This window comes from Schistocerca americana, chromosome 1, assembly GCF_021461395.2.
Source record: "Schistocerca americana isolate TAMUIC-IGC-003095 chromosome 1, iqSchAmer2.1, whole genome shotgun sequence".
NCBI classification, from domain to species: Eukaryota; Metazoa; Arthropoda; class Insecta; order Orthoptera; family Acrididae; genus Schistocerca; species Schistocerca americana.
This window is the reverse complement of record NC_060119.1, coordinates 476,629,304-476,647,607: the sequence shown is the minus strand read 5'-3', so window position 1 is coordinate 476,647,607 and position 18,304 is coordinate 476,629,304. Positions and strand designations below refer to the sequence as shown.

General features: G+C 37.8%; 1 protein-coding gene across 7 annotated transcripts in view; it reads right to left on the bottom strand.

Annotated features, from left to right (window-relative positions):
- Positions 1–6,301: 6,301 nt before the first annotated feature.
- LOC124603982 (E3 ubiquitin-protein ligase COP1-like) overlaps positions 6,302–18,304 on the bottom strand; it is a 49,094-nt gene continuing 37,091 nt past the window's right edge. For all 7 annotated transcript variants that reach the window (XM_047136439.1, XM_047136440.1, XM_047136445.1 and 4 more), the window contains one exon: positions 6,302–8,992. In XM_047136439.1, coding sequence (XP_046992395.1) covers positions 6,860–8,992 — 2,133 coding nt within the window. In that variant the 3' untranslated portion in view covers positions 6,302–6,859. The remainder of the gene's footprint in view (positions 8,993–18,304) is intronic.

Below are 18,304 nucleotides of genomic sequence, written 5' to 3'. Positions count from 1 at the left end.
TAACTAGGCGAGCTTTTGGAGTCAATGGCTCCTCCTCCATGCAGAAGGGTTGAAGTGGAAGGAAGAAGGGTGAAGGAAAATGACTGGAGAGGTCTAGGAAAAGGGGTAGATTTCGTGAAAGCTATCCAGAACTACGTGTCAGGGGAGACTTACCGGACGGGATGAGAAGGAAAGACTCGATCAGATAAAATTAGTATAAAAATCAATTCTGGAAGTCTCTTCGGAATTGGAGTAAAGTTATCCACAGAAATTCTAGCTGCCCCACTACTGTTTACTTTCCTCATGATGCAAGTTCAAGAGATAAATTACAAAGTCCAAAGTAGCACCAGCATCTATGGTTGAAAACTGTCTCAATTGCTGATATTTTCCTCTTTTTGCAGAGCATCACTGAACCTTGAAGTTGTGCATTTTGTACTAATGAAGTAATAAAACTGCCCAATAGTCACATAGAACACATTAAAACTAGCAAAAATCGTTGGTTATGTTAAGAATTACTGCATCTAAGTCACTCAATTTCTTTTGTAAATAGGTAGGTCAAAGACGTCAGCAAAAAAGCAACACACATATGGATTAAATTTGGATCTCACACGCTCTGATAATATTTTTCACATAAAGAGAGATGTAATGAACAGTAGCATTTTGCCAATTGCCAAATTACTGGGTATTTTCAAAACAAAAGTCAGTGTGGCAAACACTTTCCTTTCTACAGTGAAAGCTGTCTTATCGTACCTTTTTCAACACTTGGGAGCTCTGATTTCAAAAGTACTGCCACATTTTCATATTGCTATCAACATGGACTAATATATGCACTTCAATGTTACTTATCAGAGTTTACACACAAATGTACAAAAGTAACTGCATTGCGATCACTGATTTTGTAGTAATTACCATTACAACATGATCACAAAGTAACTACATTTTTTTTAAATTATAGAAATATTTTTTATGACTCAAAGAAAGTTTTCCTTATTCAGTAAATATGTCTGTTAATTAAATGGATCAGAAAACAGATAACTTGAGTGTTGTTTTACAAATGCTTGGCACAAGAATGTGGGATGGTATTGCACAGTATTCTTTTTTCAAAAATAATTTAATTCTGCTTTTGAAGACAAAGCTGTCACCAATCATCTTGCCCACAAAGTAATGGGCAATGAATGAAACATACCACAGGAAACTAAATAAATATAGTTTTCGGATAACTGTTATTGAAATTTTAACCGCACTGTAATGCAAAATACCATTGCAAACTATATCATTATTGATTTCATTACCTGTATTATTTAAAACCCTTACTTGAATCAGTTATTTCATAAAAGCATTTTAATTGATAATGATGTACGGTATTCACTGCCAAACTTTACCACTACATAGTGGCACTGCAGCTGGCAACAGGGTTATTCTGAAGAGAAATGCAGGGCAGATCTTTTCCAAAGGGACCATCATTGATTTACTCTAAGCAATTTGAGGAAACTACAGAAAACAGATCTGGATAGTTGGAAAGGAATGCAACAGATGAATGTTGGTAAAGAGCTCTCCAGGAAGTTTCATAACAAATAAAAGTTTTTAATTATTCCATGCAAATAGAAAATTATGTCAAATGAATGTTACCGTGAGATGGGAAACATTAGGACAAACTGAGTCAAATCTGCAATAGGGATCAGTGGACAATCAGTGCACTGGCAAATGTTCAGGAAAATTTTACAAGGCAAATGTTCAGGAAATGGTTACACTGGATGTCTCAAGGAATGCTTTTTTAAGTAGTGTCTATAATTTACCTTGCATCATTTGGTATTAATAGTACTGGAAATAAATAACAAAATATTGAAATCAAATGCCTTTTTAAGGAATGCAGTTGCTAATGTACAATGGCACGGCAGAAAAACTGCTCAAATTTCACATAAAAATGCACCTTACAAATAAATTATGAAACAAAAAATAGCAGCCTATTTTCATTCAAATACACGTATTTACAAAGTTCATTCACCTTGTCATGATCCCGCACTGGGAAACTTGTCCTATTCACTGAAAGGAACCTATGCAAAGAGACCATCAGGCAGCAAGATTTTACATGATGAGGAATATGTAAGTGAAAAATAGAGACTTCAATCTTAGATAATCTTAAATTACATTATGAAAGCCATCACAGAGTTTGTAGGACCTAGAGCAGCATTTAAAAAAGAAAAGGTTAGCCCATTATGCAAACAAAAATGTTTTTATTGACTTTTACACAATTCAAGCTGACCCAATCTCTCAGATATAAAAAAGCACAGAGTTAATTTTAACTTAGATACGTCTAACTTCCACAAAACTGATTCTCATTTCAAGTACTATAAGTAAACACTGTAAAGAAAAACGCGATTTTTAGCGTTAATGTGTGGTTTCCTGTAGAATATTACAGTTGATGACAAGAGTGTGCCAGCTGTGGAACTATGCATTTTACATAAAACTTCATTTTGTAAAAACTGTTTATCTTTTCATTAAAAGAAGAATAAGACAATTAGTAGGCTGAAAAGTCAAAGCAGTAAATTTACATAAAAGACATACAATGTCTACTTACAGAATACATTTAGATCACTTTACCACATGATGTAACCCTGAACTCTGCCTGTGTACTTATTTTAAACGTCTGTTCTTACCCTAAGAACTACTCAAATTTCCAACAAATTTGCTTTTTCATTTTTCTATCTTCTCTTTGTATATTTTTTAGTTTATTTCCAGTCTTCATCTGCACGCTTTCTTTTCTTTCTTGTGCAATTTCTGCCCATTTGCACCTTTAATAACAGTGTCCTTTAATTCTTAGTTTTTAACTGAAACTGTTTTAGCTTTTCAAATATAGTTTGTCATGTTCCACATTTTGTTTCCATTTACTCGCAGGCTATTTAATCCCACTTGGCTCTAGGTTGTGTGTCTTCCTTTTCTAGGGACTGAAAGCTCTTCCTTTTGTTGTACATTTAGCATTCTCTTTACAGATACTGGTCCCTACATAACTTCTCATTCCTTTTCTTTTCCACTGTGTACGGAGTGCTGAGCCATATTTATAGGCAGTAAGAATTTTAAGGACAACTTTTCAGTGAGACCAGAGTTGTAGCCCAACAGAATCAACTTCATTTGTATGGAATCTAATGACTGAATTTGTCTCTCTGTAACTAAAAGATTTTACCAAAAATTTATATGCTTCTGCATACATTCAAATTAATCATGCTATTCCAACTACAGTTCTGAAACATTTTCATTCCATAAAAAATTAAACCACTTAAATTGCTAAAAAGTGCAATGTTTATTTCTTGAAGTTTTCCACAGGATACAATATTCCATCACTTGTTGGGTGTGCATCAGGGATTTTGTTAATTCTTGTTTTGACATCTCAGCTGACAACCTTTCAGTCATGCTCAAGGTGGCCGGTTTGTGTAAGAGCTGTTATTCTGTTCTGCCACAAAAATGGTAAGCATAACAACACAGCAATGAACTGTCATGAAGTTTCAGGTCAAGCTTTGAGAAACAGCCACTGAAACCTATCTTTTACTAAAAGAAGTGTATGGTGAAGACTGTCATGTACATAAGTTTTTGAGTGGTTCAAGCATTTCCAAGAAGACCAACAAGACATTGAAGATGACTCACACCTGCGACACCCTTCAACATCAAAAACAGACGAAAATATCAAAAAAGTAAGTAATCTGATTTGATCTATTTGATCAATTGCTGAAACTGTAGGAATGACAAAGAATGCGGAATGCAAATTGTACATAACCAATTCCAATTTTACATGAGAAAAATGTGTGCTAAACTTGTGTCAAAAATTCTCACAATCAAACAAAAAGAAGCTCGTGAAAATGTTTAAACTAGCACTTTGAATACCACTGAAAATGACCCTAATTTCTTGGACAGAGCAATAACATGTGATGAACCTTGGTTTTTCACTTGTTATCCAGAAACAAAGTGCAAATCCATGCATTGGAAGGGCCAAAATTCACCAAAAGCGGAAACAGCTCAAATGAGCAAATCAAGATTCAAAGCGATGATGGTTGTTTTTTTTTAATACTCATGGAATTGTGTACCTTCAGGGGGTTCCTGAAGGTCAAACTATTTATTTGATTTCAGACTGCTGAAGTAAGAGAAAGCAGTATGCATCGTCAAAAAATTCAGAGAGGAAGACCTCCAATATTGTTTCCATTAATGGAAAATTCACACGGAGCATCATAGGGATAGAGGGTTGGAGCATGTAGAGGGTGGCAATAACTAAATATGTATGTTTCTGGAACAAAATGTTTTACAGTAATAGACCTGTTGTTTTATAGCCACATCTCATACACAAAGTGTCATGTATGATCTATACAAAAGCTTGCAAACCTGAAAAATGGCTTTTGATTAAGAAACTGAAGATTTTAATATTATTAGCTAGAAATCAAAATGCACATTAAAAAAGGGCCAAAATAAATGTAAATACGTACAGAATGGAAGTGGGGAGGGTGCAGAGGAAAAAAATCAATATTTCAGATCTCATTGGTGAAGAGGCTGTAAAGACAGGATTGCAAGCCTTGGTAAGACACGCGTAGAGAACAAAAAATGTTGTCATTTTCCAAGGAATCACTCCAGCATGCACCATAACAGAGTCAGAGAGAAACCAAGGGCAACCTAACTCAGGATGGGTGGACAATGATTTGAAACCTGATCTTCCAAGATATGTGTCCGGTGAATTAACCACTGTACGACAAAAATTTCAGAAATGTTTTCATCTATATTAGCAACTGAGAATGTCACACTATTTATGACTATGTTTTAAAATTTTTCAACAATTATGAATAAATATGCCATTAATTAGAAATTTAAAGATAATATCCAAAGGTATGATGACAATGTTTGAAAATGTGTTGAAGCCAGATTTTATGGCATACTATGTGTAACTGTGTGGTGGAAATACTGTGTCTCTTTGACCTGTTTCTGATACCCCAGCAGACAGAAATGAATACATTCATTTATTATGAATTTTCTGTATTTATATGATGTGTGGTGTTCAGGCTTAGTGAGTGAGAAATAGTTAAACTGATGGTCTACTAAAAAAGGTAGATAAGATTGGAAAGCTACGAAATCAATACAAAAATGGAAATTCCTGGGTGGACTATGACATATCATGGACTTCAGATCACACAATACCGAAGCATAGTAAGTTAAATGATGCATGTATTTTGAAGTAAGTATGGGCAAATCATCAAGTCCGAATGCATTATACAAAGTGGAAAGTCGTGAAAGAGTGGTCCCTTAGAGATGAGCTACGTCACGGTATTCACTTGTGTCACATTGTCTGTTGCTCTAAGATGAGTCAACTGTTCAGTTGGAAGAGTAACTTTGGAAAAAAACTCAAGAAAATGGAGGACCTTAACCCAAAAGTTTAAATAAATAGATAGGATCAAATCAGCTGATGTATATTATCCAGATTAGACACAGAAAGTAACGGTGTACACCTTAACTTTACAAATTACAATCTCAGCAAACACATAAAGATAATTATTTTAATCACTGTTTTAACAGTGTGAACCAATGTTGGGGAGAGCTAGATGCAATTACTTTATTTAAAGGAAAATACTGTATACAATAAACATCTAGAAGAAGAAAGTTTGAAACAAATATTTGTGTATTACAGATAAGCTTCCTTATTTCACACATGCAGGATGATAAAATCGTACCATTTTGGAAGAGTACAAAAATGTACTAAGATAAGAATTAAGAATGTTGTGCACAACCATTTCATTTATTTCTGCTGAACTACTTTAAAAAAGTACAACAACCATGGCAAAAAGTACAGCAATCATGGCACAAATTCTATGACTGAAATAGTGTGGTGTAACAATCACTGTGAAGCACTTATTTTGTGTGTGTGTGTGTGTGTGTGTGTGTGTGTGTGTGAGTGAGAGAGAGAGAGAGAGAGAGAGAGAGAGAGAGAGAGAGAGAGAGAGAGAGAACTTACAATATGAAGTAATTATAAACGAAAACTCATCAAATTACCTTATCGCTTATCTATAAAAACCAATGGTATTTATCTCAAACAATGACACATACATTTTAATGCAGAAAAATCTGGATATTCCGAAATACATACATAGCACTACATCTCTTGCATAACTTCTGAAACTGTGATAAATCTGCAAAATAAACATTCCATTAATCACGATAATGCTGAGAGAGTGGGGGGGGGGGGGGGGGGGGGGTCAGCAGACTTTGCAAGACACTTGAAGGTAACACACAAAATAAACCATGCAAAACACAAAAGTTCTTTGTATCAGGTTGAGGAATTATTGACAACAAATGTGTAATAAAATAAATATATTTCTACAACTCAAAATGCACAAAGAAATAAATACACACTACAATACATAGAACACATTTCAAAATCTATATTATAGTTCATATACACCAGACAATACGTTTGATGGATTACATCCAAAATATTATTAATGAACGCTTGGTAACGAATACAGAGTGTGAAACCTACACAATCAAAAAGGTTTCCAACCTCTTGCAAATATCTATATGTATGAAATTACCGGTTTCAGCCGAAACACTAATGCATTAATTAACATGAGGCAAGTTATGCAAAGTACATCAAAATTGAGCAATATGTGTGGGTAGTACACAGAGTACGGGTTTAAAGTTGCACCTATCCTAAAATGTTTGTAAGTACACTGGTTCCTTACTTCGTTTTATGCTGACTAGCAAAATTATATCAAATCGCTGGATTTTACAGTGATCCTCCAAAATGTGACTATGTTAATTTATCCAATAATGGAAGCACCAAAAACACTTGCCCCTGAAAAGGATGAGGTACAACACAATAAACCCTCAGGAACTAAAAATTGTGTACACCTCACACTAGCTCCAAAATTTTTATGATACCTTGACTGTTTGCAGCAACAACAATATTTGAATGCTGTCTCCAACAAACAGCAGATACAAACTCATTAACATCGTCTTCTTTTCTATCCTTCTCCAAAACACTCTTAACAGCATCAAACTTAAAACTGAACAACTGTTTGGTAAGTCCTTTGTAATAAACATACAAGGCGTTATTTTCAGAACCACAAGCTACATAATCTCCATCTGTTGCTAGACCTACAAAATTCTTTTCATTAATATGACCAACAAATGACCGCAGACAATGTGGATTATTAATATTCCACATCTTCAACTGACTGTCTGTTGATGCAGATACAATCTCTTCCTTGTTGAGAAATTTAACATATGACACAGCTTTGCGATGACCTTTAAAAACTGATAACGGCTCCTTCATATTGCGCAGATCGTAATAATGTACACAATGGTCAGCAGATCCAAATGCTAAATGGCAGGAGCTGCGAGGGTTGAACTTAACACAGCAAACATTAGCTTTTGCTTCAAGGGAAGCTACTGATCGGTCAATGTTTAGTGACCACAGCTTCACTCTTGCATCATCTGATCCTGATGCTATAAGTCTGGTATCGACATCATTGAAGTCTACACTCCAACATCTTTTCTCATGCTCTTGGAAAGTTTTAACACGCTGCCCGCTGACAGCATCCCACACGGTAACTGTTCCTTCATAATCACTACTCGCTAGAGTGCTTTTGTGGTATGAATTCCAGCTTACACATGATATTTTTGAATTTGATACCATTTCAACACATGGATAGTGAATATCCACTGTGTCTCTTATGACAGCTCCATAATCAAATACTTTTATTCTTTTTGTGACTCCAGCAATGGCAAAAAACTCATTGTCCTTATCAAATTCAATACTAGACACAATTGTGGAGTTATTAAAGATATCGCTTGAATAATTTAGGGTTGCAAGTGGCCGTAAAGAATTATACCGGGAAAATTTCACTAAATTTTCTCTAAACGCATTCAGACCTTGGCTTTCTGATGATGGCATTGCTGTTCTGTCAATGCTACCACCAAATGACTTGTCCATACTGCCTCCAAATGATTTGTCCATACTGCCTCCAAATGATTTGTCCATACTGCCTCCAAACATAAGTTCTTTGGCTCTTGAATTGAAATAGCACTGAACAAAATCATCAAAATGGGCATGCATACGTTTCCGGCGCAGTGCCAGACTTGTTGCAGAGCTGTCCAAGTTCTTCTGGCTGCCAGTAAATCCATCAGGACCCATTGCTTCACTCATGCTTTCTTCTTTGCTAAGTTTCCCTGGGCCTTCAGAAGACAATTCCTTTTTCAGACCCAATGTGCTGCCTGAAGCTGATGGTTCTTTCTCCAACTTGGGGCATTTGGTGTGGACTTCTTTTAAGATGTTCTCAACTTCTCCTATATCCCGCTTAATAAGAGCAACTTCCCGTGTAAGCTGACTTAACTGCTCTTCCTTCTGCTGCAGTAAATGTGTGAGAAATTCATATAAAAGCTTGTTTTGAGCTGCACATGATTCCGCCTCTAATAAATGTTTTCTCTGTGTCAGCACTTCCAAAATAACATTTACATCTGGCAGTGTTAGGTTTAGTGACTCTGTAGCAACAAAGTCACGTAACCCATCAGGACCTAGAAGGCTTTCACCTGAAGCGTCACGTGTTAAACCAGCCTCTGATGTTCCCATGACTTTTGATTTGTATTTTGAGACCAGCTCATTCAACAAAAAGTTCGGGAACACTTGTTCACGACTGCTAAGAGAAAACCCACATTTTGGGCAGCGTCCGCAGGATTCAACTGACTTTGATATGCACCTGTAGCAGAAGGTGTGTCCACACCTTGTGATATGCGCCTCCTCAATCAGCTCGAAGCAGACTGGACACAAATAATCACTACTTTTATCCTCAAATGAGCCGCCAACACCGTTTAGCACCACTGAATGCTGACGTTTTGTAGGTCGAGAACGCTGTGGAGTTGAAGATGATGATGCACTGCCAATACTTCCAGTACTTTTCCCAGAAGCCATTGGCGACAAATACTCACTGAATTGTCCAGAACGCGTGCACTGACCGCCACCATTTATCAGCAGACAGAATGCACCCTGAAACAGACGAAGTATTCATAATTAATGGAACCTCTCTTTATATCGTAATGGGCGAGAGAGGGGAGAGGGGGCAACAAGAATATAATTTTTTGCAAACTGAATTACTAGTTAAGTTAAACAAGCACACCACTGAGGCACCACAGAGCAAAAATAAATACAGTAAGATATTTAAGAGAAGAAAGAAAAAACACACACAAGTACCAACTATTGAAGCAACATTCAAGAAAAATGTAGAACTAAGTTTTGCAATAGCTTGTTGTAACACACACTTGAAAATATGCAGATATGGTGGAAGCAAATCCTTTAAGTGGCACAGATATGATACATAAACATTGATAAAGTACTTCACTACACTGCTTGAGAGGACAGTAAGGGTTGAGACACATTCACATAATTCTGAAATACAGTTTTAGCTGTGTGTACAGAAATAATTCTGTTCTGGTGTACTGTCTGTGTAAGTGAACCAATATTTTGCAAATTTAACTGGCAGCATAACAACATTAAAAAAAAGTGTCTGCTTTGCTCTAAGGCACAAGAGAAAGTTTCTTTTGCATACTGTTCAGCCAAGTGAAAACTTAAATACAGTCTACAACAAATAAAACAGTAACATCAACTTGTATACAGAACTCTATAGTTTCCCTTCATTCCATTTTTACTTCTGTCACTCATGGAAATTTTGTTTTTATCTGTTCCATGAGACATACCTTCACATTACTGTGGTGATCAACACTATGATTCCACCGCGCACTTTCAATGGTGGGACTGAAGTGTAATCAGGATGGAGTACAACACTATATTCACCAGGCAGATGGAATGTTAGAAACCTTGTTTGCTACAGTAGTAGTAGTAGTAGTAGTAGTAGTAGAGGGTTTTTGGGCGCATGACAGCAAGATCTTCAGCGCCCGCTCAGTAACATAGTGAGACGGGTGTCAAGAAAAGACTCTGAACAGTAAGATAAAACAGAACATAAAACACAGGTAACAAGGTTTGAAAAATATGTGCCTACCCACACTGAAGTGTGGGACGAAGCACGTCGTCAGCAGTAAAACATGGACAACACAGGAAGAAAGTGGGAAAGGGAGCTAAAACAATATAGCAGATGGAAGTGGCTGGCTGACCGCAAGGAAAAAAGGGAGGAGTCAGCCACTCTGCAATACAGTAAAACCTCCAGCCTAAAAGTTTAGGCCAGAGTCCAGACACATCACAAAACTTTAAAACCCTAGACACACACGTCTCATCGTTCGCTAAAACACAAGGGAGATCCACATCAACTTGTACTTCTGCCCTTGCATCACAGTATAAAATGCAGTCTGTTAAAATGTGGCGGACAGATATGTGCACACCACAAGCATCACAAATTTGGAGGATCCTCCCGCCGTAGTAAAAAGCTATGTGTGAGAGGACAGTGCCCGATCCGAAGACGTGTGAGGGTCACTTCTTCCCGACTGAGTGACCGGTAGGAGGAACGCCACAGCCGAGTTGTTGACTTCACCAACCGCAGTTTATTGGTCGTCACCGCCAGCCATTCTTCCTCCCACAACTCCATGCACTTCCTGTGGAGTGCAGAGATGACAGACTTCAAGGGAATAGGACACTGGACCACATCCTGTTCTCTGCAGGCCTCCTTGGCAGCCCGATCGGCCTGTTCATTGCCCCATATTCCTACATGACCAGGCACCCAGCAGAAGGACACCACCTTGTCTGCTACAATACTGTCCTCAAGCATAATGGAAAAAAATCTCTAACAAACTAGCTTTTATCCACAGGATACTGTTTCAGGTTTTTCAATCTGTTTTGTTTAGGGTGCAAACATTATACTGGAAACAGTGATCAAAATTGTCAAAGGGTGGTTCCTGAAAATCTGTATATTCAGTAAATAACTACAAGGAGTTTTAGATGTAATTTGGAAGTCAACTCCCAAATTTACTTGATGCATATAATGGCAGTAAATGTGGTCTGCACATATCCAGTGAAAAGTCTTGGTACATGCAGTTTTAGTTGATCTATTACCACATTATTTTGTTTTCCTTGTCCTTTTCCTAGATTCCATTGCCATTGTTAACCCAGAAAGCAACTTGCAACATTATGAACTTACAAGTAATATGTAGAGAGAGAGAGAGAGAGAGAGAGAGAGAGAGAGAGAGAGAGAGAGAGAGAGAGAGAGAGATGTACTATACCACTGATCAAATGTGAATGTGCGTACTATATGACTGGTACATGCACAGTGAATAACAGGAGATGAATTTGATAATAATCATCATCCAACATATGAAAACTTTATAACAATGACAGGAGCTAATGTTTTCTGGAGTTGATTTGAGGCACCCAAAAGTCATGAATTATGATCACATAACATTTTATTCTGATTCTTCACTGCAATCCATATTCTACAGTGTCACAACATAGATCAGAAACGATGTTAACATTTCTCATGTAGCTCAATGTCTTACAATGAACATAACATGAAATAGACTGCAGTTTACACATGGGTTTGCAAATACAGAACTACTAATTCCAAATTTTAAATTTAATATTTTAATTATTCCCACAGTGTTCATTCATCTATAAGTTTTAATAACTATCTTCAACATACTATCCTTTTTACTGTAAAGCAACTTTCCTTGGCTCCATTTGAAGATAGAGGAGTGAAGGAAACAAACTACCTCCACACGATAAAAATTAACAAAGACAAAACTTCACACTGGACAGATTAATAACCAAAATACATTTCAACTTAAATATATGGTGAAAAGCCTTGATCACATAGCATTAACTGCATTTATGCAACTTGAGAATAAAACGATGGCAAAAAACACAGAAAATAGGTTATATGGCCAATAACTTAATTATGTATCTTAAGACCTGAGAATTCACAGAACACAAACTGAAATTAAGCAATGGAAAATCCAGGATGAAATGTAACAATATTATGAAAAGGAAAGTTGTCGCTCACCATATAGTGGAGACGCCGAGTCAGATAGGCACAACAAAAAGACTATCACAAATATAGCTTTCGGCCAGTAAGTCCTTCGTCAAAATCAGATGACAAACACGCACACGCCCTCAGATGCCCGAGACTGCAGTCATTTGTTTATGAGTTGCATTTGCGTGAGTGTGTATGTGTGTTTTTGTTTTCTAATTTTGACGAAGGCCTTACTGGCTGAAAGCTGCATTTATGAGAGTCTTTTTTTTGTGCCTATCTGCGACTCAGCATCTCCACTACTGGTGAGTGGTAACTTTCCTTTTCACAATATTATAACCAAAATTAAAACTGATAAAATGCATATAAAAAGTGAAAGTTTAAACTTTGTGTTGTGTATTTTTGTGGAAAATGCTGATCATTCCTCTGACCAAAGAGAAATTTGGAAAGGAAGTTACAAGTTCAGGAAGAAGGAACAAAAACTTTGAGGTTTATAGATGACAATGTAATTCCGACAGAGACGGCAAAGGACTTTGAAGAGCATTTGAAGAAAGATCTTATAAGATGAGTATCAACAAAAATAAAACAAGGCAATTCGAAGGTAGTCAAATTAAATCAGCTGATGCTGAAGTAATCAGATTAGGAAATGAGACATTAAAAGTAGTATATGAGGTTTTATTATTTAGGCAGAAAAATACTGATGATGCAAGAACTAGAGAGGATATACTATGCGGACTGGCAATAGTTAGGAAAGTATTTCTGAAAAAGAGGAATTTGTTAACAACAATTAACAACTCAACTGTCAGCAAGTCTTTTCTGAATGAACTGGTATGGAGTGTAACCATGTAGGGAAGTGAAACATGGACAATATGCAGTTCAGGCAAGGACAGAATACAAGTTTTTGAAAGTGGTGCTATAGAAAAATGTTGAAGTTTACATGGTTAGACTGTATAACAAATGTGGCTGTACTGAACTGAATTGTGGAAACAAGCAATTTGTGGCACAACTTGACTAAAATAATGGATCAGACGATAGGATGCATCCTGAGGCATCAAGGAATAGTTAATTTGATAATGGAAGGAGCAGGTGGGGGGGGGGGGGGGGGGGAGTTAGGGGATAAAAACTGGAGAGTGAGTGTGTGTGTGTGTGTGTGTGTGTGTGTGTGTGTGTGTGTGTGTGTGTGTCATCTCCACTATATGGTGGGTAGCAACTTTCCTTCTCATAATAATGGTACATTCCATCCTGGATGTTCCATTGTTTGAAAAACCAATCACAGTGTGTTTCACATTTTTTTATGTATGTATACTGAAGCAGTTAGTGAAAATTTGTACCAAGGCTGTGAATTGAACCCCGGTCTCCTCCTTACAAGGCAGGTGTTTTACCCACTAAGCCATCTCGGCACAATGGTTCGCACAACTGCATGGATTACCGTGGCATGCCTCCCTCCTTGATCCAAATTCTCACTGCTGCCCCAGGCTACTTTGAATTCATATTATGATATCTGCTCGAGATCAGTAAAGTCTTTGAAATTGTGTTATTTCATTCACAAAATTATTCCAACCCTTCAACAGCTTGCCTTAGTAATCACCGGTGACATAATGTGCAAGACACTCTCAAAGGAGGTGTTCATCTTCCACAAAGTGTGTTAACACTAAATGGAATAGAGATATGAATTACTAATAAGACAAAAGTAAGAAACGTGTAAGGATGCAATCTACGTAAATCTCTGTGCACTGTTCTACAGTGCTACAGGGAAAATGATTCTTAGTCATTTTGTGAGAGGGTTGTAGCATTCTTCTGGGAAGGTAACTTCCCCATGATGAGTGCAGCTCACTTTTCAGTTTACGAACAGACTATACCTCCCCAGCATTTCCTATCCAGTCCTTTCATGTGAGCAGACAAAGTAACTTCGCTGAGTACACATTTATATAAACTAAACTAAAATCCGTCCCAACAGGCCTTGGAAGGCCCAACAGTACCGGTATCAACTGACCGCCATGTCATCCTCAGCCCACAGGCGTCATTGGATGCGGATATGGAGGGACTTGTGTCAGCACACTGCTCTCCTGACTGTATGTCAGTTTACGCGACTGGAGCCACTTCTTCTCAATTAAGTAGCTCCTCAGTTTGCCTCATATGTGCTGAGTGCACCCCGCTTGCCAACAGCACTCGGCAGACCAGATGGTCACCCATCCAAGTGCTGGCCCAACCCGACAGCGTTCAACTTCAGTGATCTGATGGGAACCCGTGTTACCACTGCGGGAAGGCTGTTGGCTACACATTCATGTAGTACAGTTATTTTCAGTTTATTACGTATTTATTTGCAATTGTTAAATGAGCTATTATGTAAAAAAAGATCAACAGCTGGAGCTGTCAACTGTCTACTACACTGAAGAGCCTGACCCAAGTGTAACACAATTTCAGTATTTACTCAACAATTTTGATTTAATTGACTCCACTATCAATGGCTGAAATACTTTTTGCAGCTTAAGGGTATCAAGTTCATCACCCCAGCCTCCACTCTCCCAATGCCTGAAGAGGTCCAGATGATCAAACTGGTTTCCTCTGTAACAGAAGCAGTCCGTATAGAGTTACGAAACTTCAGATATCTAAACAAAAGTAAAGTGATCCATTATAGAAGATTACTGTTCTAGATTTAAATGAGATCAGCCCTTTTCCAACAAACACACTGACATCCAAACTGTAAGATATACTGTGGGGGTGTGGTAAGTGGTGCAAGTCTGTGCAGCTCACTCTACAAATGCTAGCAATTCATGAATTACAGGGATTTATTCAGCCTATCACTAACACAGTAAATGGTGAGTGAAGTGTAGTACCTCAATGGTTATTCATTAATTCACCATTACAACAAGATTACACAGCTTTACAATATACTGTCGACAACAGACAGCAAGATGCCACTTTTGCCAATCAAATCCCTTTCCTGGCAACACTACATAGGTTACTGACATCACATCTACAAATGAAGCACTTCTCAGCCACAGTTTATAGCAATGTATTTTACATAATAGCTCAGGAGTACTCACACAATAAACTGAAAATAACTCCACTGCATAAAATTAAAATCGGTGGTACTATTTTGTCTACTTGTATAAGAGAACTGGATAGGAAATGTTGGCGAGAGATTGTCTGTCTGTAAAGTTAAAAGGGAGCAGCACTCATAGTGGAGAAAGTTGCATTTTCCAGAAGAGCACTGCAACTGCTGTACAGAAATAACAAGAGTCAATTTCACCGCTAACAGTGTAAAACACTGTGCAGCGATTTACCCAGAATCTGTCCGTTTCTTAACACACTTTTTGGATGCTAGAACACCCTCCTACCCCCTCCAACTGGGAGCGTCTGTGCACTGCCTCACCAGTGATTCATAAGATGAGCTGCAGAAGAATTGGTATAATATTGTGAAACACCCTGTCCACATCTACGTGATTACTCTGCTATTCCCAATAAAGTGCATGGCAGAGGGTTCAATGAACCACCTTCAAGCTGTCTCTCTACTGTTCCACTCTTGAACGGCAATAGCAAAAACGAGCACTTAAATTTTTCTGTGCGAGCCCCAATTCTTCTTATTTTATCGTGATGATCATTTCTTCCTATGTAGGTGGGTGCCAAGAGAATGTTTCTGCAATCGGGGGAGAAAACTGGTGATTGAAATTTCATGAGAAGATCCCATCGCAATGAAAAACGCCTTTGTTTTAATGATTGCCACTCCAATTCACGTATCATGTCTGTGGCACTATATTCCCTATTCTGCTATAACACAAAATGAGCTGCCCTTGTTTGTACTTTTTCAATGTCCTCCATCAGTCCCACCTGATGCAGATCCCACACCATACAACAATACTCCAGAATAGGGCGGACAAGCGTGGTGCAAGCAGTCTCTTTTGTAGACCAGTTCACCTTCTAAGTGTTCTACCAATGAATCGCAGTCTTTGGTTTGCTGTATCCACAACATTATCTATGTGATCGTTCCAATTTAGGTTATTTGTAATTGTAATCCCTAAGTATTTAGTTGAATTTACAGCCTTCAGATTTGTGTGACTTATTGCATAACAGAAATTTAGCAGATTTCTTTTAGTACTCATGTGAATAACTTGACACCTTTTTTTATTCAGGGTCGATTGTCACTTTTCGCACCATAAGATATTTTATCTAAATTATTTTGCAATTCGTTTTGGTCATCTGATGACTTTACAAGACAGTAAATGACAACATCATGTGCAAACAATCTGAGACGGCTACTCAGATTATCTCCTATGCCGTTAATATAGATCAGGAACAATAGAGTGCCTACAACACTTCCTTGGGGAATGCTGGATATTACTTCTGTTTTACTTGAAGACTTTCCATCTATTACTACAAACTGTGAACTTTCTGACAGGAAATCATGAATCCAGTCAGACAACTGAGGTGATATTTCATAGGCATGCAGTTTGGTTAGAAGACACTTGTGAGGAGCGGTGTCGAAAGCCTTCAGGAAATCTAAAAATATGGAATCAATCTGACAGCCCCTGTCGATAGTGCTCATTACTTCATAAAGAGCTAGTTGTGTTTTGCAAGAATGATATTTTCTGAATCCATGCGGACTGTGTGTCAGTAAATTGTTTTCTTCTAGGTACTTCATAATGTTCAAAAACAGTATATGTTCCAAAATCCTATTGCAAATTGACATTAGTGATATGGGCCTGTAATTCAGTGAATTGCTCCTACTTCCCTTTTTGGGTATTGGTGTGACTTGAGTAATTTTCCAGTCTTTAGGTACGGATCTTTCCGTGAGCGAGCGGTTGTATATAACTGCTAAATATGGAGCTATTGTATCAGCATAATCTGAGAGGAACCTGACTGGTATACGATCTGGACAGGAGACTTTGGCTTTATTAGGTGATTTAAGCTGCTTTGTTTCACTGAGGATATCTACTTCTATGTTTCTCATCCTGGCAGTTGTTCTTGATTGGAATACAGGAATATTTACTTTGTCTTCTTTGGTGAAGGCGTTTTGGAAAACCGTGTAATAACTCTGCTTTAGTGCCACTGACATCGCTGATGATATCACACAGTGAAGGTATTTATTGCATCTTGCCACTGGTGTGCTTTGTGTATGACCACAATTCTTTGAGTTTTCTGCCAGATTTTTGTTGTGGAAATTATTAAAAGCATCTCGCACTGCAGTACACGCTTTATTTCGAACTACTGCAAAACTTTGCCAGTCTTGGGGATATTGCGTTCTTTTAAATTTGGCATGCTTTTTTCGCTACTTCTGGAACAGTGATCTGTCCTGTTATGTGTACCATGGGGGATCAGTACCATCACTTATTAATTTATGTGGTATATATCTCTCAACTGAAGTCGATATTATCTCTCTGAAATCATTCCACAACTTTTCTACACTTACATGATCAGATCGGAAGGAGTGAAGACTGTCTCTTAAAAATGCACTAAGAGCATTTTTGTCAGCTTTTTTAAATAGATATACTTTGTGTGCCTTTTTTATGGTTGTGGGTGTTATGGTATTCAGCCTAGCAGCAACTGCCTTGTGGTTGCTAATCCATGTATTCGTCACGATACTCACTATTTGTTCAGGGTTATTTGTTGCTAAGAGGTCAAGTATGCTTTCGCAACCATTTACGCTTCGAGTGGGCTCATGAATTAATTATTCAAAATAATTTTCTGAGAAAGCATTTAGTACAATTTCGGATGACGTTTTATGCCTGCCACCAGCTTTAAACGTATAATTTTTCCGGCATATCGAGGGTAGATTTAAGTCACCACCGACTGTAATTGTATGAGTGGGGTACCTATTTGAAATGAAACTCAAGTTTTCTTTCAACTGTTCAGCAACTGTATCTTCCAAGTCGACGGGTCGGTAAAAGGATCATACTAATAGTTTAGTCCGATTGTCAGGTATAAACTCTACTCATACTACTTCGCAGGAACTAACTACTTCAATTTCACTACAAGGTAAACTACTACTGACAGCAATAAATACTCCACCACCAACTGTATTTAATCTATCCTTTCTGATCACTTTTAGATCGTTTGAAAAAATTTCAGCTGAACTTATTTCCTGCTTTAGCCAGCTTTCTGTACCTATAACTATTTGAGCTTCAGTGCTTTCTATTAGCGCTTGGAACTTTGGCTCTTTCCCAACGCAGCTATGACAATTAACGACTACAATACCCCATTGTTTCTACAACTACCCTACTGCATTTTACCTGTCCCCTTTTAGACTGACGCCCTTTCTGTGGTTCCCTGAGATCTTCAAACCTAAAAAAACCGCCCAGTCCCTTCCACACAGCCCCCGCTACGTTATGTTGCCACCTCCTGTGTATAGTGGACTCCTGACGTATTAAGCGGAACCTGGAAACTCACCA